At 45.0% G+C, this 23,517-nt stretch overlaps 1 protein-coding gene across 2 annotated transcripts; it reads left to right on the top strand.

Moving 5' to 3' along the window:
• The first annotated feature begins 4,273 nt into the window (after positions 1-4,273).
• Positions 4,274-20,460, top strand: LOC136529119 (uncharacterized). 2 transcript variants are annotated; one of them, XM_066522187.1, is made up of 10 exons: positions 4,274-4,896; positions 13,623-13,706; positions 15,221-15,262; positions 15,341-15,446; positions 15,694-15,758; positions 15,843-15,887; positions 15,961-16,068; positions 16,192-16,279; positions 18,953-18,999; positions 19,870-20,458. In XM_066522187.1, the coding sequence occupies exons 1-10, from the start codon at positions 4,339-4,341 to the stop codon at positions 19,945-19,947; spliced, it is 1,221 nt and encodes a 406-aa protein (XP_066378284.1). In that variant the 5' UTR covers positions 4,274-4,338; the 3' UTR covers positions 19,948-20,458. The 2 variants fall into 2 exon arrangements, with proteins under 2 accessions (XP_066378284.1, XP_066378285.1); XM_066522188.1 differs by lacking the exon at positions 13,623-13,706 and having other exon boundaries at positions 19,870-20,460.
• Positions 20,461-23,517: the final 3,057 nt, after the last annotated feature.

Genomic DNA, 23,517 nt, shown 5'->3' on the forward strand with positions numbered 1-23,517 from the left:
ATAACTAACTCATACCAGAGTCGTAGTGGAGGTCGACCGGATCGATGCAGCCGTACGAACAGAGGTATAAGCCATGACGATACTTATAGACAAGCAGTGAAAGTCGACTGGATCGATGCAGCCGTACTTGCTGAAGTTCTCGCCGAGATCTACTCTACTCTTACTCCTAAGGGGTGGCCGGAGCCGAAAAAAGTAAATAACTTATATTGGATTGATTGTGTCTCTCAAATTAATTAAATAATATTTCTTGGCCGGCTCATGAATATCTTTTAATTAGGAAACTTTCTCATTTTTGGCATCATCGGCCTATCTCTTCCTTCCTAGGATAAGCTTACCACATTTTGGTGTAAACTCAAATTCTATGCCAAATAGCATAATTTATTAAGTAGATTTCAATTCCTTCAAATGTAAGGATCGAAATGGCTCCTTATAGTTTGTACTTGTTCACTGAAACTTTGTTGTTCAAACATTAATTGTGATTGAATTTCTATTGTTTAAACGTGATTGCTTGAGGTCTATCGTGTGAGCATCCTTCTACCTTACTTCGGCATGGAGGTCGAGCATCTTCATAGATAATTTGATGCTTTTTTCTATGATTCATCAAGTTCTAGTGTATCTCTCAAAGTTTCTTTGTTCAAGCGGTATTGTTGATCATAAATCATGAAGTGTATGAATTCTTTTTTAGTACAACTCTAGGCTATTGCATAGAACTGGTGAACCAAAGAAACCACTACCTTATTTAATTCATCGATCAAATGCTCAAAGCCTTGAAATTTGGCAAACAAAGGGTGACAGGTCTTTTAGCTAGTTTCTCAAGCTCACACCAACCAAGAAGCTTATGATTAACTAGTTGAACTCTTGTGGATTGATAACCTTTGTAGATACTTTTCTTGAGTTATGGTCCAAAACTTTTTGCTAGTTCCTTCCTTATTTTTCTAATCAAACTAATTCTCAAACTGACAAATTTTGATTTTTTTTCTTAACCTCTTAGAGCTATAACACTTTAAAGTCATCGGAGTTCCTTGAGGTTCTCTTTCTCTTATTGACCCTTGGAGTTAGTCTCATCTTCCAAACTTTCTGTAAATTCTCTGGCCATGACTGGTCTTGAAATGATCGATCTTGTCACCACTAGATCTTTTGAGGATTGACCTTAGGCCTAACTCAAAGGGCTTGGCCATGAGTATAGCTACCCAACTGACATGTCATTGATCACAGATACCAAGCTGCAATAGGTCACAAGAGAGTTAGGATTTTACATAAGCACATAATTCTAGAGAGAAAAAGGAAACCTATAAGCCAAGCAGCATAGATAAGAGCTATGACGCATAAGAGAGGCACACTATAGGTTGAATGAAGACATGTGCAACGTATTTAAGTGGTACGCAACATAAAGTTTCAACCTAATCGTTGAATTGGATAAAAAGATGTTGAATTTAGGTGGATTAATCAAGAGTTAGGAATGAAATGCCAAGCAAGGAGAATTTCAAACCCTAGATTGTGCAATAAGGAATCTAGTTCATAATCTCATCTTAACACTACGTAGAGCACCCATAAAGCATCTTAATCAAGGTTTTGAAGGAAAAATGAAGGAACTATTGCACAAATGATGAAATTTACACAAGATACGGTCTCAGGATTTTGGAATTTGATCCAAGCTTATCTGCCATGAACAAGCTCACCAAGGGCATGTTGGTAGCATGGCATGTGCTCTAATCCTGGTAGCTTGTTCGTTACGGGTCAAGAGCACGATTTCAGAAGTGTGTAAAGATAAAGTTCGATTCTAACCTGTTGGAGGTCTAATTTTCTCATGTTACCGTTAAAATTAATTTAGAGAGTTATATCTTTTTCAACTCATACTAGATGAGTGCCCATGTGTTGCAACGGGTGCAACATAAACTGAATGAAATGTTTGTTAGCTAAGTCAAAATCAAGAATATATCAATTCAATTTTTCACGTGTATTATACCATGATAATGTCTAGAAACACATTCATTATCGTAATGAATCTGAAATAAAAGCTAGGCTTGAAGCTTGTTGTCTGAAAGCTACGACAAACATCAATTGCCTCAAAGGCTAAAAATTTATTGCTAGACATCGAATTGAATTTATCCATGCTCTGCCTTGCCCAAAGCATGTATACTCGAACTTACAATATCCTAGCCGGCATGAGGCATGACAATAATTCATTTTTTGGGAAAAAATATTTGTTGTCAACACGCAACGCGAAGGACGACGAACGAGATTTGGATCACGATCATGATCATTACGTAGTGATATTCTAATAATTTCCTTTCTCTTCTCATAATTCTCTTTTCGTTTTATAAATTGAATGAGATGCTTGTTAGCCAAGTTAAAATAAAAAATATATCAATTCAATTTTTCACGTGTATTATACCATGATAATGTCTAGAAACATATTCATTATCGTAATGAATCTAAAATAAAAGCTAGGTTTGGAGCTTGTTGTCTGAAAGTTACGACAAACATCAGTTGCTTCAAAGGCTGAAAATTTATTGCTAGGCATCAAATTGAATTTATCCATGCTCTGTCTTGCCAAAACATGTATACTCAGACTTATAATATTCTAGACCGCATGAGGCACGACAATAATTTATTTTTTGAGAAAAAAGTATTTGTTGTCAACACGCAACGCGAAGGATGACGAACAAGATTTGAATCACGATCATAATCAGTGCGTGGTGATATTCTAATAAATTCTTTTCTCTTCTCATAATTCTCTTTCTGTTTTATTCTATTTTATTTACTTGCCTTACAGTGTCTCCATACGGTGATTATTTGCCTATCGGTGATTCCGTGAGTTTTATTTCATTTTATTTACTTGCCTTCCAGTGTCTTTATGTGGTGATTATTTGCCTGCCGGATATGGATCGCATGAGATACAATGATTATTTGCCTGCCAGATATGGATCACATGAAATACGATGATTATTTATCTGCTGGATATAGATCGCATAAGTGTTTTATTCCTGCCGGGTAGATGTTGACAATGAGTATGTTTTATTTCAACTCACATAGATGCTCTAATTGGAAACAAAAATGGCCACACGCCGCTCGTTGACTTCACCTCAGACTTTTTCAGGTTGGGCCGTCTTGAGATGTTCCTCGTTCTCTCCATCAACGAAATAAGCCCGAGATAAACAAACACGCGGGCACCCGGCCCACCATGACAGGAACCACCCAAACAAACGAAGTGGAGGATACAACCCATCTGTTCATGCGAGAACCCTCCCCCATTTCCTCGGGGAGATTTAACTTTTTACAATTATAATAATTGACACCTTCTTAGATAGCATCTCAATGGTTGTCGCTATATTTTTATCAGCAAAGACAAAAAACAGATACAAAAATACCATTTTTGCTCACGTGGCACGCCAACCCTCACGTCAGCAGGGATCCAAGTCAGCATACGGACGTCAAATGTCTCTCTTGCCCCTGCTCTCTCTTTCTCGTCGTAGGGCGTGGCTCCCTCTCTCCTTCGTCGCACGCGTGCCCGCTGGGCCGGAACCGCGTGTTGGTCGGGGAAGCCGATGCCACGCACGAGGCCATCGAGCTAGAGCTCGACGCGCCGCCGTCCTCGCCCTCGCCCGTGGTCGGCATCAGAAGGGTGACGGAGCTGGCCATGGAGCTGTGCGCGGACGGGCGTCGCCGTGGTGGCGCGGCGGCTGTTGCGCCTGTCCAACGGTGGCACGAGCTGCCGCGTTCTGGGCTGCGAGCGTGGGCACCGCCAGGGCGCGAGATGTCGAGGCACGGTGCGAGCGCGCGCACCGTCGCCCGGGCCAGGGTGCGGGCAACAGCGCGCCACCGCCTGGCCGGAGCACCGCCGCCACGCGGGCACGAGGTGCCGCGCTGCAGGTGCCTAGGGCTACCAGCGTGGCCAACGCTGGGCGCGCGAGTTGCCGCGGCTGCCATGAGCATGGGCGAAAATGCTAGCTTCGTGGGTGGAGAGGAAAAGGATAGGAGGGACATTTCACGCGTCCTGTAGAGTCGAATCCATGTTGACATGAGGAGCTGATGTGCCACGTAAGCAAAAGTGATAAATTTGTAGCTGTTTTGTTTTTTTGCTGGTGAAAATGTATTGACATCCGTTAAAGTGCTATTTGAGGAGGTACCATTTGTTATAGGCTCTATTCGGCTTATCCCATATTCAACTTATTTGGTTTTTTTAGTTGTAACAATATTTTTCTGAAGGAGCCATTCAACCAGAAGCGTGTTTTTCAGCTAATTTTAGACCGCGGCCATAATGGTACTTCTCTCCCAGACTAAAACCCCAGGCCTCGCCAGTCGCCGCCGGCCGCCGCAACCACGCGCCACCACGCGATGGCTCACCTCCGGCTCCTCTTCTCCTACTCGCGGCGCCACCCGCAGCACCACCGCCTGCTCTCTCTCTATCACTTCTCCTCCGACGCCAACTCTAGCTCCGCCCCGCTGCCGCCCATCAAGCCCGTCTCCTACGCGCCGAAGCCGCAGCAGCAGGCCCCGCCCGAGGAGTCCGCCGCCTCGCTAACCCCGGACACTGGCCCCAGGGACCAATCCCCGTTGCCACGACGGCCACAGCCGCCGATGCCGCCGCCGGAGTGGACGCGGCAGGATATGCGGTACGTGAAGGACGCGCCGGTGATCTCGCCCGTCTCGTACCCGTCGAGGGTCGCGCCGCTGCCGGAGGACCGTCCGGTCGGCTGGGAGGCGGAAGCGGTGCAGCACGAGGGGCTGCGGGGGGAGGCGGAGCGGATCCAGATGGATGCGGCGCGTGCCACCAGGAGCATCTTTGGGATGCCTCTCGAGGAGGAGCAGCTGCCGTACCCGACGATTATACCGGTCGTCAAGCGGCCGCAGAAGGTCGCCATTGATCTCGTCGACGCCATCCGCCTAGTCAAGGTCTGTTATGATTTTGATTTATCTCCACAAAAGTAGTGTTCATAATGTTGGCCTTGAGAAGGGGATGCCCTCTGACTTCGTTTCATTTTAGCGTGCTATAAGAACTGGAATTAGAAAACGATGAATTGTGTGAATTCTGTAATGGCAGAACTAGGTTTCTGATTGCAGCACTAGCTTATATTTTCACATAAATAACAGGTGCAACTTTTGTTTGATTGCAGTCAAATAGGACGTGTCTCATGCATTTCAGATACTGCCATGGTTGTTAAAACTGTGACTTAGGCCACAGAATCACATGGCTTTAAGAAACCATTTTGATAAAAAAAAAGAGTCATACTTGGTCTCTGTAGAGTTGCTCTCCAAGTAGTAAAACCCATTAGATCATGCTCCAGAGTGATCCTCTGTTGTGATATCACCTACACCTAGGAGCTATGTGGCCACCTGGGTGCTCTGAGCCACTCCACCCTTGAGATGGCAAATGTCGCCATCCCCACTCGTTGGCGCAGCGCCTGTGCTCACGTGCTCCAAGGAGCACACATCTGCTGTGGCGGTGCTGACTGCCTGAGATAATTTCCAAGGAAACAAACGAGGAGAAAAATTTTCTAGATTTTACATTGATTCTATGATTCTGATCCTACCATCGAGTCTCCAATTTAGTCTAGAATCTTTGATTTTGACAACATTGGATGCTGCACTGGGTGAATGAAACCTGAACTACAATGTTTGGAGTCATATGATTTGTGCTACTGACCCACCACAGTCAGTTGGATTGACTTTCATGACCCTAGTACTGTGGTTATGCATGGATGCTTTCTGATTTAACATAATAATATTGTAGTTAATAAGCCCTGCTTCCTAAGCACTTCCTAGATAACTATGCTAGTTAATTATAGTCATTAAAGACCTTGGGCAGCCCAAGAGGTGTGTACGGCTGCCAAGGCACCTATCTGATTAGCTATGCTCTAGTGAGCTGTTTGTAATCAATGCAATGTCTATCTCTATATATAATCAAGAAGACGGCCTGGGGTTTGTGGCTGTTTTAGGCTAATCAAGTCTGTGTTACCTCCAACATTTGGTATCAGAGATAGGTTAGACACCAGAGAGCCACGAGGCCAACTCCTCACCTTCTCCACCCCATGTCGACCTCTGCTGAGCGCGCTGCCAGGCTCAAGGCCAAGGGAACCGGCGATGGAGAGCTGGGCGACTCCTCCGGCCGTGCCACGCGCTTGAAGGCTACAGAGGAAGCAGCAGCGCTGGCAGTCCAGGCAGCAAAGCAGGCGGCGGCTGCTGCAGAGGCGGCAGCAAGGACGGCGCAGGAGCTGCGGGCCGAAATTGCTGCTGAGAAGGGAGAAGAAGAGGATGCAGAGGAGGAAGAGGAGGCGGAGAGCAGGAATCGGGGGCTACGGACTCCGTCGCGAGACAGGAGGCGCTCGCAGTCACCACTGCGGGACCGGAGGTGCGGCCGCGGCGGCGGTCGCTACGAATCACCGCACGGCAGAGTGGTGTACCGCGACTCCGGTAGCAGCACATCGTGGCCGATGCTGGACAAGTCGAACTACTACGAGTGGAGTCAGACCATGAAGCTGAGGATGCAGGCGGGCGATCTCTGGGACGCCATCGAGGGCGGCCCTGTCCAGTTTCGCGATGACAGGCGTGCACTGGAGGTGATTGTCGGGGCCGTGCCCAAGGAGATGGGCATCCCACTCCTCGACAAGGCTACGGCGAAGGAGGCGTGGGACGCCATCGCTGCGACTCGCATCGGCGTGGACCGGGTCCGTCGAGCAACGCTGCAGCGCCTACGCCGCGATTGGGAGAACATCGGCGTCAACCCCGGCGAGCAAGTGGAGGATTTCGCCCTGCGTCTGTCAACTCTGCACCAGCAACTTGTCATTCATGGTGACAAGGACATCACTGAAGAGCGAGTGGTGGAGAAGTTTCTGCGCACGGTGCCGGCCAAGTACGCGCAGATTGTTGTCGCCATTGAGCAGTTCCTCGACTTCGAGGCGCTCACTCTCGAGGAGGTGACTGGAAGGCTCAAGGCGGTGGATAATCGCGAGGAACAAGTGCTGACCGAGCCGGTGGCCATCAATGGCAAGCTGCTGTACACCGAGGAGCAGTGGAGAGCGCGCTGGAGGAAGGAGAAGAAGGGAGATGATGCCGGTGGTTCTGGTTTCAGGAACCAGCGCGGTGGTGATGGACGTAGCCGCGGTGGTGGACGAGGACGAGGCAGAGGCGGTGGACGTGGTGGCGGACGAGGAGATGGCAATGTTGCTGGCCGCGTCGGCCCCAACACCTGCCTCAACTGCAACCAGGAGGGCCACTGGGCACGTGAGTGTCCCCAGCCGCGCCGTGAAGGTGCAGAGCACAGCGGTAGAGGTGGAAACCGTGCTGTCCGCGGCGGTGGCAGCCGTGGTGGAGGCCGTGGCGGCGGAAATCAGGCTGGGCAGCGTGACGGGAACCAAGGAAGGCATGAGGCGCGCGCCCAGTACGCCGAGTGCGATGAAGATGGCGCTCTGTTTCTGGCACATGGCTTCATCAGCCTGGAACAGAGCACGCCGGCGCACAGCTACACGGCGCAGCACGTTGAACTTTTCCAGCCACGTGCTCGCGCCTATCTCGGCGTGCACGAAGAAGAGGTGGACAGCGGCTGGTACCTGGACTCCGGCGCGACGCATCACATGACCGGGCGCCAAGAGTTCTTTGCTGATCTGAACACTGGCGTTCGAGGAACGGTCAGGTTCGGGGATGCGTCGAAGGTAGAGATCAAGGGCGTCGGGTCTATTGTTTTCCAAGCCAAGACCGGTGAGCAGAGGGTCCTTCATGGCGTCTACTTCATTCCGGCGCTGAAGAACTCTATCCTAAGTCTGGGTCAGCTTGATGAAGGAGGGTCCAAGGTTGAGATTGACGATGGCGTGCTTCGCATTTGGGACAAGAGCCGCCGTCTGCTCGCCAAGGTACACAGAGGGAAGAATAGATTGTATATTCTGCATCTTGAGGCTGCACAACCTCTCTGTCTCGCGGCGCGCAAGGATGATGAGGCGTGGCAGTGGCACGAGCGTTTCGGCCATCTGCACTTCGACGCACTCTGGCGACTCAGCAAGGAGGAGATGGCGCGCGGGATGCCGGTGGTCGACCATGTTGAGCAGGTGTGTGACACCTGCGTTACCACCAAGCAGAGGCGGCGTTCCTTTCCGGCTGCAGCAGCATACCGTGCCCAGAATCAGCTTGAGCTGGTGCACGGTGACCTGTGCGGTCCGGTCACGCTAGCGACACCGGCGGGCAACCGCTATATCTTGCTACTCGTCGATGACGCTACCCGTTTTATGTGGGCTGTGCTGCTGCCATCCAAGGACGCAGCAGCAGAAGCAATTAAGAAGGTCAAGGTGGCAGCAGAGGTGGAAAGCGGGCGCAAGTTGAAGGTCCTGCGCACTGACAATGGCGGCGAATTCACCGTCGCGGAGTTTGTTGCATACTGCGCTGATGAAGGTATTAAACGGCATTTCAGTGCCCCTTATTCACCGCAACAGAACGGTGTTGTTGAGCGCAGGAACCAAACAGTGGTGGCCATGGTACGAGCTTTGCTCAAGCAACGCCGGATGCCCTCTCGGTTTTGGGGGGAGGCTGTGATGACGGCTGTGCACATTTTGAATCGATCCCCGACGAAGGCGCTGAAGAATGCCACTCCTTATGAGGCGTGGCACGGCCGGGCACCAACACTCGGCCACCTCAAGGTCTTTGGCTGTGTGGCTTATACCCGGCGGCTTACTCAGCTTCGCAAGCTCGATGACCGCGGCGAGGCTGGCGTGTTTATCGGCTATGCGGAAGGGGCCAAGGCATACCGTATCTATGATCCAGTGTCCCAGCTCGTGCGTGTCAGCCGCGATGTGGTGTTCGACGAAGGCCGCGGCTGGGACTGGGCATCACCGGCAGCAGGCACATCAGAAGCAGCGGGCAGTGAGTTTACTGTTGAATTCCCATGGGCGGAGGAACTCCCTGAAGCAGGAAGTTCAACGTCGCCTTCACTATCTCCTCCGCCACATCCTGCATCGCCTGGTTTCTCTCCGGTGAATGCAGGAGAGCCTGCAGCGGAAGCAGAGCAGCCCGCAACGGAGGCAGAGGCGCCTGCGTCGCCCAGAACACCTACACCAGCTCCAGTAAGTCCTCAGGTTGAGCATGTGACCCCCCTGGAGGATGATGATGAAAGGGTGGATGCCTACCACGACGATGAAGAACTCCGCTATCGGAAGATTCATGACATTATTGGTGATCAGCCAACCCCTCCGCCGGCGCAGCGGCTGTTTGCAGAACTGAATCTCACCCATTCTGGTGAGCCTACAAGCTATGAAGAAGCCAAAGATGATCCAGATTGGCAAGCAGCGATGAAGGAGGAGCTGAGATCAGTAGAGCGGAATGGGACTTGGGAACTTGTTTCTCCCCGTCCTGGTCACCGTCCAATTTCACTGAAATGGGTGTTTAAGCTGAAGAAGGATGAACATGGAGCTGTAATTAGGCACAAGGCAAGACTTGTTGCCCGTGGTTTTGTGCAGCAGGAAGGAGTTGATTATGAAGATGCTTTTGCACCGGTTGCAAGGATGGAATCAGTGCGTGTTTTGCTGGCCCTAGCAGCACAAGAAGGATGGGCAGTACATCACATGGATGTAAAGTCTGCATTTTTGAATGGAGAACTCCAGGAGGAGGTTTATGTTACACAGCCTCCAGGTTTTGTAGTATCAGGAGAGGAGAAGAAAGTGTACAGTCTGCACAAGGCTCTGTATGGCCTAAGACAGGCTCCTCGGGCATGGAATGCCAAGCTTGACTTGACTCTCAAGCAGATGGGTTTTGAACAGAATGTGTATGAAGCTGCTATGTACAGGAAGGGATCAGGTGATTCCCTACTGGTAATTGGAGTCTATGTTGATGATTTGATCATCACATGAGTTAATCAGCGAAAGATTGAAGCTTTCAAGGTAAAGATGAAGCAAACTTTTGAAATGAGTGATTTGGGTCTTCTGTCTTTCTATCTGGGAGTTGAGGTAAGGCAATCAGAGGGGAGCATCACTCTGAAGCAAACCCATTATGCTAAGAAGATACTTGAGCTTGGTGGTATGGCAGGTTGTAATCCAGCCACCACACCCATGGAAGAAAGGCTGAAATTGAGCAAGGAAAGCACAGCAAAGGAAGTAAATCCAACTCAGTACAGAAGACTGGTTAGCAGTTTGAGATACCTAGTGCACACAAGACCAGATTTGGCTTTTGCTGTAGGGTATGTTAGCAGATTTCTGGAGAAGCCAACAACTGAACATCTTCAGGCTGTGAAGAGGATTTTGAGATACCTGGCTGGTACTCTAGATCACGGGCTCTGCTACACCAGAACAACAGGCAAAGCAAGGTTTGTGGGTTACAGTGATTCAGATTTGGCTGGAGATGTTGATTCAAGCAAAAGCACAACTGGATGTTTGTTCTTTCTTGGAACCAGCCTGATCAGCTGGCAGTCTGTCAAACAGAGAGTTGTTGCTCTGTCTAGCTGTGAGGCTGAATATGTGGCGATGACAACAGCTGCAACCCAAGCTTTGTGGTTGTCAAGACTGTTTGCAGATTTGTTGGGAAGAAAAGTTGAGGTGGTGGAACTCAGAGTAGACAATAAGTCTGCTCTGGCTTTGGCAAAGAATCCTGTTTTCCATGACAGGAGCAAGCATATTAGAATCAAGCATCATTTCATCAGAGATTGTGTGGAAGAAGGTAGCATCAAGACAGAGTTCATTCCCACTGCAGATCAGCTCGCTGATATACTGACTAAAGCCTTGGGCAAAACCAAGCTGGAAGAGATGAGGAGCAGGATTGGGATCAAGGAGATCAAGATTAGTTGAAGCAGGTCTTAGGGGGAGAAATGTAGTTAATAAGCCCTGCTTCCTAAGCACTTCCTAGATAACTATGCTAGTTAATTATAGTCATTAAAGACCTTGGGCAGCCCAAGAGGTGTGTACGGCTGCCAAGGCACCTATCTGATTAGCTATGCTCTAGTGAGCTGTTTGTAATCAATGCAATGTCTATCTCTATATATAATCAAGAAGACGGCCTGGGGTTTGTGGCTGTTTTAGGCTAATCAAGTCTGTGTTACCTCCAACAAATATATCCCATGGCCCAAATGCCTGGCATGTACTTTTGGGTTGCATATGATCGAAGATGATCTGGAAGTGTCAAAAGCCGACCGCTCTCAAGTTTATTGCCAACATAGCTTGTGATTTGTTGTGCTTCAAGTCTGCTATGGTGGATGGTTCACACCTGTAACAAGTTTGGAAGCTTCCATTATGTAATTGGAAGGCTTGAATGTCATCATGCAAGTAGAAAAATGGTCTGTAGTTTTATTTTATGAAGCTAATAATTTGCAATTAGCACCTTTTGAGAATGGTGTCACTTCCAATACAGAGGACCATGTAATAGTGTTTGTGAGAATAGTGATAGGCTGATAGTTTTGACAGAGGCCGACCTTCTTTTTCTTCCTGAAAGTCTTTTCTTTTGTGAGAAGGCTATACTTCGAGCTTTCAGATTGAGTGAAGACAGACATATTGCTTTTCTTCTTTGTATAGATTTTCTTGCTCAGCTGTTTGGTTCTTTAGGCTCCCTCAGCCTAGCGGCTCCCTCTGCCCCTCTGGTGGCTTTGTTCATAGTTGTGGCTCTTCTTTTTCTACAGTTTATTTTTTATTAATAAAAGCTCTAACAGTGGGTGTCTCCCCTGTTGTATTTCCCGCTAAAAAAAGAATAGTGATAGTTTTGTTACTTAAATATATGGTAGCCCAAATGCAGAACTTAATCACTTCTTAGCCTCCAATTTGTAACCTCCTCAACTTTCTATATCTTCTAATTTATAGGATAAGTAGTGGGTTCTGAAGAAAATGTGGGTACAATGCATTGGTCGTGGTAATTATCGACTCTGAAAAATGTAGTCAATAGCTTGACACTATTTTTTCTCCATTTTGTTCTTTCTTTATCATGATACTGGACTTGAATGTGGCCTAGGATCTTTCCTATTTTCTTCCTTTTTCTTGACTAGCAAATTTGCCCGTGCGTTGCTACAGGTCAAAAAAAATCCGTGATATGTTTTTTTATCTGGAGTTGTACCTGTGCATTGCAACGGAAACCCGTACATCTGGGAGTCAGACTCCGCGCCATTGCTGCTAGACATGATTTGTTATAATTTGTATTAGCACACGTCTTGAGTAAGAGTCATGTCGAGGATTGCACTGATATACATGTACAATTTATACATACATTTATTTATATTAGATTCGATAACAAACTGCTCACGATTTTAGTTTTACGATTTGTTTTGTGGAATCATTGATTGATCCTGTTTCTTTTTTTAAGAATGATTGATCCTGTTTCTAAGAAGAATAAGTTTTATTAATCAAAATATTATCAACAACTTATTGGCAATATTTGTTTATGAGGAAAGGGTCAAGGTTCAAATACCCATAATATTAGATTTATCATTTGTTTTTTATTGTTATACGGAGAAAAGGATAAATATACTAATATAAAAAAAACAAAAAAGACGGCAAAGGAAAATACCAAAAGAAAGACGAAAGAAAAAAAACAAAAAAGGAAAAGGAAAACCAACAAAAATAGACTCAACACACGGACGGTTCTCTACCTTATCCTTCTCCCGTCTACACGCACACGCGCGAATCCCCGCATCGCTCGTAGGGGCTCAGCATCGCCGCCGCCGCCCTCCTCCGTCCCTCCCGACACCGCCTTGGAGGAACCTCCCTGCACCACCCTCCACCACTCCCAGCGCCGGCCTTGCCCTTCCCCGCGCCGAGCCTCCTCCGCTCCTCCAGTGCCGGCATCCATGCCGGCCTCCTTGCCCCTCCCCGCGGCGGTCTTCTCACCCGGCCTCACTTCCTCCAGCGCCGGCCGGAGTCCCTACCACCACCCGGTCATCGCGGAGAGCCGCCGCCTCCTCGTGTGCCTCGCTGCCGCCGTTGTGGCCTTCATCGACGTCGCGGCCCTGATGGCCTCCGATCTGGCCGACTTCGTCTGGTCCGACGCTGATGAGGCTCCCCGCAGCGTGAAGCAGCTGGCCAATCTCCACGCCCCCGCGTGCTCGTCTATTAGAGAACCTAGGGTTTGTAATTTGTCTCCGCTCATATTTAATTTGTGCCCATCGCCATGCTTTCTTGAGGTCGTCAACACCTATTGTTTTGATTTTATATGTTGTTGTCTTTCTAAAGTTAGTCTGATTTGGGTTTGGATTTGGATCGCTATGCTGTGTGGATTTTGATTCACACTCGATTTGCGATTTGGGCTTGCCAATTTAAAAAGTCCTTTATAGATTTGGGAGACCGGAGAAAACCTATTTGATTTCGGATTGGGATGGTCCAGACGAAAATAAATTTAGAACTCTTTTTCGGTTCGATTTGGATCTTTGGCTGATTATTGTTTCCTTCTCTTTCCCACATCCTACTATTATCTGTGTTCTATACGGACTTCTCCACAGCTTATATTCAAAGTAAACTTGCAGCGAGCGGGCGTGGGGCATATAGATTCCTAAGTGAACGCGGTAACAGTTGGGTCAATAAATAGACCAGACAAAAAAAATCTAGACCAAAAAAACAATACCTGCTCGTGGAGGTGGCAGCAAAAAAACACGGCAGAAATTTTGCCTTTTTATTATTAGGTATAGATTCAATGATTGAATCTCAATTTGTTCACTTTCTGCTTTCTAGACCAGTGCAAACGAGAAGCGGAATTTTGTTGAAACTGTTGAAGCTCATGTGATATTAGGTGTTGATCCACGTCGTGGTGACCAGGTATACTATGCTTCTTTCTAAATTATGTAGATGCATTTATTATTTCCTTCTGAGTTCTATTGCGGTTGGGATATACCTAGAGATCTTTGTTTGGATAGGAGTGCTTGGAAAGAAGCTATTGATGTGCCTGAACCGTGACTAAGGGCTCATGTTGGGTTTCAACTCTAGCCTACCCCAGCTCATGTTGGGTTTCAACTCTTGCCTACCCCAACTTGCTTGGGACTAGGCTTTGTTGTTGTTGTTGTTGTTCTGAGTTCTATTGCATGCTACTCCCTCTGTTCTCTTTTATTTGATGCTATTGATCTTTTTGCTCTCTCCAAGATCTAAATGTGACTATAATTTTTTTGTTACTTTGAAATATTAAGTATAACTAAACTACAGCATTATAAAATGTACTTTTGAAGTCTTATCTAGTTATGCATTTCTTGTGCAGCCTTCAAAGTTATCATATCGATATTTAATTTTATAAAGTTTGACTGCATGGAAACATCAAATAAGGAAGTTTTGGACTTTTATTCTTAAAGATGTTCTTGGACAGAGCCACTTAAAGTGTGAGATCCTTGACCTGTAGTTTTGCATGTCTTTAAACTTGACAAATTGTTTGTGTTAGGTTCAAATATAAGCTATTTGACAGGTAAAAAAAGGTGATGTGTTCATGAGCCATGGGGCTTGGCAAGTAAAGAGATTAGGGGTTCCCTGTAATGCTCCCATTTTGTTACTTGATGTAAATAAATGGCATGATTAAGCTAGTCCAAAATACTTGATACAATAAATTCAAGCTATTTACAATGAGTTAATTACGCCCGAACAAATTTGTGGACCTCTGGTGCAGTTTTCTCTTAATTGTACTTTAAGATTCATTTCAACTCAGCTGTTGTGGCACTTGTGATTTTCAGTCATGCCCATGTACTCACAAAATCCTGAGAAATTTGTTCTAACTACTCGGTTAGTTGTCAACAAATTAGTGAGCTACGGAGAACTATTGCTTGAGGTTATGTACCGGTACCAATAACAAAAATGGACAATACCTCTTCGCTCCACCATACTTTCTGTGAGTCATGAGTCTTTGAAGACAGAGTAGGGCGTACCCAGTGCAGAGAGCTCCCGCTCTGTGCGGGGTCTGGGGAAGGGTGTTAGTGGCAAGCCTTACCCTCGCCTGTGCAATGCGAGGAGACCGCGACTCGAACCCGGGACCTTCCGGTCACAGGCGGTAAGACTCTACCGCTTGCACCAGGCCACATAAATGAAGAATATTGCTAATGTCACTTTGTGAACTTATGATTTTGCTATTTCCCTTGTGGCATGTATCACAGATGCACAATAAATGTTATCACAAACCCTCTGGTACAGAAGTCTAGAAGCTTTAAGAAATGCTAAGCAATTATTCTTTACCATTGCCTCAACAGTTCAGTAGCCAGGATGATGTAGTGATCAAATGGTCTGGTTTTGATTGATTGGTTATTGAAAACTTATCATCTGACGTACTGACTGCTGTACTTCTATCTGGATTACAGATGGTTCGTGGCGCCTTAACATTGCCTCATGGCACTGGCAAGGTTTGATGGTATATTTTTTAATACTAGTTTCTTATGGTACTTTATAATGATTTTTTTTTGTTTACTTTACTCTTTAAGACTGTTAGGGTAGCAGTATTTGCTGAAGGTCCTGCAGCAGAAGAAGCTAGAGCTGCTGGAGCAGATGTCGTTGGTGGCGACGAGTTGATTGAGGTGATCCGCACAGGTACTTTATTTCCTTCTGTTGTTTCTTAGCTTCCTTCAGTCCTTCACTTTCCATCTACATGAACGTTTTCTTGTGTATTATTTGTTGCATATTTGAGGAATAATTCCAAGAAGTTGAAGAATACGTTTTTTATTCAGTTATCACTCATTCACTCGTCTTTATCCCTTTCATTTCAATCAGTGATCCTTTTGTTTCCAGCATCAGATATTATTTGATTGATCTATTATTTCCACCTATATGCGTATAGGAGGAGGCAAACTAAGTTTTGACAAGTGCATAGCAACCCCAATGTTCATGCCCCGACTTTCAAAGGTAGCGCAATAGCATATTGAACTTATTAACATTAATTTGTTTCTGAATGACATAAGTTAACATCATGATTTTTTTCCTTTTCAGGTTGCTAGGATATTGGGTCCACGTGGTTTGATGCCTAATCCTAAGGTAAGAATGTTCTCTAGTTTTATTGGAGAATCATGCTCAACGTTCTGTTGTTAGTGACACTTGTTGTATGTAGCTAGGGTCTGTGACGAATGATGTTTCTGGTGCGGTCAAAGCGGCAAAATCAGGCCGTGTCGATTTCAAAATAGATAAAACTGCTATAGTGCATGTTGGCCTTGGGAAGGTATGGAAGATCAGCATTACTGCAAATAGTCCTAGTGATATTACCATCATATTGGATAGCCGGGCAATTGCAAACTTTTTCATTTACCGTCTCATATATTATAATTGTTTGTGTTATTTGCAGGTGAACTTTACTGAGGAGAGTTTACGTGAAAATATAGGTGCTTTTGTGCATGCACTTTTACTTGCTAAGCCAGTGGGCTTAAAGAAAAGTAAGTAATGCGCTGACACTATTTATGGCAACATTCTGTTGTGTGTTGTACATTTGACCTTACAGCAAACATTAGTCATAATTTGTGAACTCCTGACATGATTGCTAAACAGTTCTTATGTGTTATGTTGAGTGCAACACTGAGAAAATTGCTAGTTTTCTTTTGACCCAATGTCAGATGCTGTCTTGTTTCCTTTAAAGCTCTCCCTTTTAGCTCAAGAGAAGATATTGTACAATAGTATTGAATACTCTAGGCATGATTATTGTGTAGTTCTCGTTAGTACTCCCTCTGTTCCAAAATGTGTCATTTTATTGTCCTAAATCTTTTTATTGTCCTAAATCTAACTTCCTAACGCACACCAATATCTACACTCTCCAACATCGAATTAGTTTCATTAAATCCACCATGAAATAGTCTTGATAGTGCCAAATGCATGTATTTGGTATTGTAGATGTTAATATGATTTTGAGTAAAGGCACCAAAGGCCCATTAACTTTAGAGGTTTTTTTGTCTCCCTAAACTTTTTAAATGGTTCACCAGAGGTCCATGTCCCTTCGTTTGGCCCTTAGATCCGATGTGGCATGTCCAGGTGTGTGCTATTGCCGCGCCTCCCATCCCTATGCCACTCGCGTGCATCTCTCCCTCCCTCATGTCATGCTCGCTCATGGGCCGTGCACTCGTGCCACACGCCAACTCCATTGTCTCTCTCTCTCTCATGTGGCCCTCACGCTCGTGTTGCACGCCGGCCGACATGCTCGTGCCACACACCAGCCCCATACGCTCGCGGTCATCCACCAGCCCTGGGCTCTTGCGCTTGCTTGCCGCCCACGTGCTCTCGCCGCATGTTGCCCCTCGTTGTGGCCCCCCAGTCCGTGGTCGACGTCCTACTGCGCACAATGGTCCTGCGAGTTGTCATCGTCGAAGCTGCCCGCCGGTGCTGTTAGCGTCACTGGGCTCTTGTCCTCTTCCCAGTCATTCCCCACGCATGTAGCTGGCACACAGGTTACCAATAAGCTGCTGCTTTGCCTCCCAAGTGAGGTCAAAACACAACATGCAATAATGTCGGTGTGGCCATCTTCGGTGACTTCATGACGATGCTGACTGGCAAGGCGCTGTTGCATGGGTACAACGGTTCCCCTAGGTACAGCAGCCAATTGCCAAAGGCCGAGCCACGCTGTGGTGGGGTCACAAAGTTGCAAGGATGGTGGTGGGTCTCCATCGTGGTGTAGCATGGGGACAGTGGGGTAGTGAGCATATGGGGCGTGAGGGGCGCTGCCGCGGCACGTAGCTATCGCAGCACGTCATGCTTGCGGTGGTTGGCAAGCGCAATGGTGGGGGTAGGGGCGGTGTGTGGCCGGTGCCGCGCAGCAGTCCTTGCCATCGGTGGTGTTAGCGGAGAGTGTTATGAGCGTTCTGTTCTTGGAGGTGCATGCCATCAGCGAGATGGCCAGGCCGGAGAGGTCGATGACAAGTGGGTGTTCGTCTTTGAGCGGCACAGTGGAGAGAGGTAGATGCATCATGACCTTGGGTTTGCTGCCGCCACCGGCTGTTGTGCATGCTGACAACAACGTCGAGTTGCAGAGTGTGATGAGGTGGGGTAGTGACCGACGAGCATAGGGGCGGAGGTGGCAAGCACGAACGCAAGTATGGGGTTTGTGGCCAGCCGACTATAGAGTTGCGGGGATGGCATGAGGGGGTGTCGGCCAGTGAGCGTGTGGCGGCACACGTCTGTTAAGCGCCGCACGTGACCGGCACGGTTATATTCTGCGCCCATGACCTGCTTGATGAAATGCCTCAGCCTGGAGTTGCCTAGTGAGGATGCCATGTCATCGTTGGATGCACACCTAGACATGCCATATCGGTTCTGAGGGCAAAATGAAGGGGTATATAGGCCTCTGGTGAACCACTTAAAAAGTGTAGGGTCCCAAAAATGCTATGGACCTAGATGACACCTCAAAAATTAATGGACCTCTAATGCATTTTACTCTATTATTTTCTATAAACTGGGTCAGAGCTTGACTTACAACAAAACTAAAATGACCTACATTTTGGAGCAAAAGGAGTATCATTTATACCTCCTACATGGATTTTTTCAGTACCAGTTCTATCAAAATAGTTGCTTTGCTTTTAACCCTTTTCACTCTACTTTACTCCCTTTGATTCCAAATATAAGTCGTTTTTAGCCTTCGCAACTTTTCTCTGAATGTCGGTTGTTTTAGAACTTCTGTGCATATTTAACATTTTCTTCCTTCTTTGCCCTACTTAAATGAATGAGTCATCTTTCCCAAGAAATAAATGAATGGCACTAAGGTCATATCTACTTCCTTGATCCTTGTGCACAAGTCTAAAACAACCTGCATTTGGAATCAGATGGAGTAGTTGTGCATTTAGTGCAAAAGTGTGATATCTATATATATGCACAAGATCTTCAGAAACTAGACTTTCAATACAACTGTCCTTGGACTGGATGAATCCTTGTAGTGTCAAATGTGTTTTTCATGGAAAGCTTCTTTTGATTTTTTTAAAGGCTATCTGGTTATGTGATTTGGATAGTAAGCATGTCACCTTTTCTCTGTAAATGGATATCTACACATTTCAATAATTCACTGTCATTCGATAATTGTAATGAAGAGCTATGAAGTCCAAGCTGTTAACATTCTCCCTTTCTTGCAGCTTCAAAATATGTAGGATATGTGAAGAAGTTCACACTGAGTAGCACAGTAAGTTATCTTCTCTTTACTGTGAAGGCAGACCATACTTCAACATGCATTTTTTACATTCCCTAGGGATGCATGAAATACATAACATAAACAAATAAATTGCTGAGATCTTTAACTAGATTTTTGTTTTCTTTTGGTTGCCTGTCGTCATCACTAGCTACTTCGTGCATGTGCTAAACAAACCACACATGTACATAGTTTTCTTGAGGATGTGTACTTCTCGATCATCCTTACTTAAGGGTGGAAGTTTGTTATGACTTATTGTGCATGAAAAATGGAAGTTTGTTAGGACTGTTAATGAAGCAATCAGGTTGCACTGGACTCATGGGCTCATGGCATGGTCAAGTACTCTATTGAGTTCAGAGTGAATATATGTTTGTAAGTCAAAACTACACAGTTCAGTAAGGTGAAGAGAAAGGCGCATTACCACTTGATATAATGTTGCTAACGGTTGGTATAAAAGTTGCTAAGTTGAAATGGTGTAAAATTGGTGGTCTGTACTCTGTACATGGAAATGTCTGCTTAGTGACTGCAACCAAGCCTCGAAGTACCAGTGCAGTTGATCAAAATGAAGTGTACAGAGAGATGTCTTATTAACTGCTATGATATAGATTTGCAACAGCTATTCCTAGCACGTAGCCTTGTCTTCTACAATCTTTTCAAAACTAGTGAAGAATGTCAAAACATTTCTTGGGCTAGGCATTCTGACATCGGAAGCATGCTCATTAGCAGGCTTCGCACCAGATGTTGCATGTTATTGATTTGTTATCTTTGATTTCCGTGCAAGCTTTTTTAGTGCAATAAACCCTACTGACCCGTGTTGAACTTAAATTGTTCATATATTTTACTTAATGGAGTAACTTGTTGCAGATGGGACCTGGATTTCCTGTTACCATACCATCACTATCTGTGGCCGCGGATCATTTTAACAAGGTTCAAGTGAGCTAAGTCAGTACAATAGAACATCGAATGTAGCTTTCTTTCTCCAATAGCCGTGGCCTGCAGATGGCTGCTTGTTTGGCAGTGTAGCGTAACCGATAATCAGGTTGAAATTTGGATGGCTGACTGTTTTGCGGTTGGGGATAATAACTTTGTGGACAAGGATCATTCAGCAAACATTGTCGCCTATAAGTTTATTTTGTCCTTGGATCACTGCGATTTTGAGATTGCTGTTGCTGGTCGACTTGTGTTATCCAGAGTCTCCTCATTTGTTGTACGAAATGTAATATTGAATTTGTTACTAAAAAGACGGTAGTTTTAGGGCATTCTTATTTTTGATAAGAAGTGAAGTATTGAACCATGCTTCGAGTAAAAGAATCTGGAATGTACACCCACAAGCGACAATAAGCTAACTGGCACAATGCACTGGAGCTATTGTTCAGTTTTTATTGGCTTCCTTTTAGAGTTATGTTTGAGAAATATGTTTTTTGTAGCTGAATGTTGTTCGATTCGTCATCTCATCGAAAAAACATGTGTATCTTATGTCTCTGGCTCATCTGGAATTTGCGTCAAAAGATTTTGACCGTTCTGTTGGCTGATGTGCTGCCTTTTAAAGCTGATGGCTACAGGTCTGTCTGCTTTTCTGATGCGCCAGCATCTGATGATACATGGATTTGTGGTTGGAAGGAACAGAAACGTTCGGCATTGGCTTGCGGAATCGAAGAACTTAAAGAGGTGGAGAGGATTTGATGTGTCCATTTTTCACCTATACTAAATACTAAATACAATTGTCACCCAATTTACACTTGAACCGCCTCTGATACGAGTTGTTTACTTCGTCGTGTCTTTGTTCTTGGGAAGAACCTACCAATTCACACCCCTCTTGGTAAGTGATGAATGAGAGCTAGCACCTTCTAGTCAGATTTCTTGTCAAAAACTTCCAACTCTAACCGAACAAACAAGCCATTTCTAAATCCTTACGGCTCTCATTTAGTCCCATCATTTACCAAGCATAAGTCATCTTTATTTAGGACATGGCACAATGAGAATGCATTCAATTGTGAATAATTTTATCCAACTTCATTGGGTTTGTAACGCCTAGGCCCAATTTTTGCTTAAAACGTGGCAATCCTTGAGATGAAACCTAGATACTAAGGGGGGTGTTTGGGACTGCTCCGCTTCCGTTTTCGGAGCTCCGCTCCACGAATTCCACCATAAAGCAGCTCCACTGTGAAGTTTGTAGAGCAGGTGGTACTGTTTGGCGCACAACCTAACTCCAACTCCAGGAATATGTTGTTTTCATGCAAATGGTCTATTATGTCATTGATTGACGTTTGTTATATGTTTTGATTGATGTCTCCGGGGCATATATGTAGTTAATATTTGCCAAACGAAATTGAAGTTAATATTTTCCAAGAAAAATAGAAAACAAATGATCTAAACGAAAAAAATCTAACACGACTCCACAAAATAGTATAAATATTTACCATATTGTGCAAAAAAAATATATATTCAGAGGTAGTACATCTCGAACGAAGAGAACGACGACATTGCTTCCACGTGCTCTAGCTACGTACATGGGGATTTCGTAGAACATACAGTATTGCCTAAACCAACGAACACCAGCAAGGATCACCAGTCTGCATCGAACTCGCATGGCGTGCGTAGACAGAGCGCAGGACGGAGGGAGAAAGCGAATCGGTCTTTCGTTCATGAGTGGCAAGTCCGTAATTTTTTCCTAACTCCACGAGAAAGTACATAACTCAAAAAACTGGAATACCTCTTGAGGTATTACAGAAAAACATAGAGTTAGCCTCTCACTCCACTTTTTTCTTGGAGGAGAGTTTTTAGAGTTGAAAGTGTTTAACAACACAGAGTTGTAGCGGAGCTGAAAAAACAGGAGCAGAGTTGTCCCAAACACCCCCTAAATTTGTCACATCCCTTTTACTATATTTTTTTTACGAGACACATTATAGCCATAGGCACTCATATACAAGCATGCAACTCATCCCTATGAATGGATGCACATACACACTATATCTTTATGAGCACCTCTGAAAAGCATCATAGGTGCCTCGCTATTGACAAGGTACGTCACCTACAATTGAAATAATAGCATAATTAAATCTCTATAACTAAAAAATATTACATCGTCAAATCTTGAAATAAATCCAGGATGATGCAAGCACCCGCATCAAATTGAGGACTTAAACCTAACCTAACCAACTGAGCTACGCTTAATTTGACGGACCTAAATCTAGGTGGAAAGATTTCACCACAAGAAATCTTACCAGCTAAGCTACGCTCAGTTCTTCTCTTTTATTATAGTTTGAAAGTACAATTTGATGGTACCTCTTATCATAAATTAAAAAAGGCTCTTTGGTTAATGCACCTAGAGTGAGTAGGGAGGGAGGTGATATATTTGGACAGATGAGTCGCTCATTCTCCATGTGAAGGGTTGTGCCCTGAGAATGTGCAGTACAGACAGCTCAACCACAGTCGTGTGTATTTAGGAGTGTAGCTATGGACTACCTCATAGTATGAACAAAACTAGGCCCACGTTGCTATAGATGTATGCAAATCCTATGGATTTTTTTTTTTTTTTGCTAAATACCAATTCGAATTCCCATGTGGAACTATATATTGCTAAATGCATAGTATCTAGCTTCAGAACAAATTCTTGCTTTACTCAAAAAGGTTAAGAGCCCTGAGAATGTGTGGCCGCGCAAACAACTCAACTGTTGTGGTGTGTACTTAGGCTAGTCTCAATGGAAGAGTTTCGTAGGAGTTTCATGGGCATTAAATAAGCTTATGTGGCATAGTTTAAATGAAGAGAAAGATGAAAATAGTTTCATGGGATGAAACTTGTTTACACTGTTTTCAGCACCAGAGAGTTTTGGAATCAGAGCCATGAAACTCTCACTGAGATTGGCCTTAGGAGTGGAGCTATGGACTACCTGATAGTATGAACAAAACTAGACCCACGTAGCTATAGATGTATGCAGCTCCTATTGAAAAACAATTTGCAAAATGTCAATTCCCATGTGAGATTATAGGTTGCTAAATGCATAGTATCTAGCTTCAGTACAAATTCTTGCTTTACTCAAAAAGGTAGTAAACGGCTAAGCCGCTAAGGTGATATGTTCTCTTCGTACTTGTATATTATTGCAGGATTACAATGGAGGTCACATATTGTTGTTCTTCCTATTTACTATTCCCTTAATTTCAAATTATAAGATATTTTGATTTTTTTATATATATTGGTTTTATTATGTATCTAGACATAATATATATCTATGTGCATAGTAAAAGATGTGTATACGTCTTATAATTTAGAATAGGGGTGGAGGTGGGATGGGGGAGTATATCTTTGGATATTCTCTATTTTTCAAGTAACGACTAATAATACTCCAGCCTGATAGATGTGTCTTGCAGAAGGAGAAATTACAAAATCCTTATATATCATTTAAACGTTAAGATTACACCCCCTTAAATGTTTTTTTTGTAAATCAAATGCACACTCGTAGTCAACTTTGTTGCAAAAACTAATAAACCACTGCACATGTGCCCAATTTTGTT

The sequence above is a fragment of the Miscanthus floridulus genome, chromosome 19 (assembly GCF_019320115.1).
Source record: "Miscanthus floridulus cultivar M001 chromosome 19, ASM1932011v1, whole genome shotgun sequence".
Classification (NCBI taxonomy): domain Eukaryota; kingdom Viridiplantae; phylum Streptophyta; class Magnoliopsida; order Poales; family Poaceae; genus Miscanthus; species Miscanthus floridulus.

Bases quoted from the DNA above. Each gene is read 5' to 3' on its own strand.
- LOC136529119 (XM_066522187.1), top strand. From the start codon at position 4,339: ATGGCTCACCTCCGGCTCCTCTTCTCCTACTCGCGGCGCCACCCGCAG. The intron at 15,888-15,960 runs GTAAGAATGTTC...TGTTGTATGTAG, and splicing joins GTTTGATGCCTAATCCTAAG to CTAGGGTCTGTGACGAATGA. The intron at 16,069-16,191 runs GTATGGAAGATC...TGTTATTTGCAG, and splicing joins TGCATGTTGGCCTTGGGAAG to GTGAACTTTACTGAGGAGAG.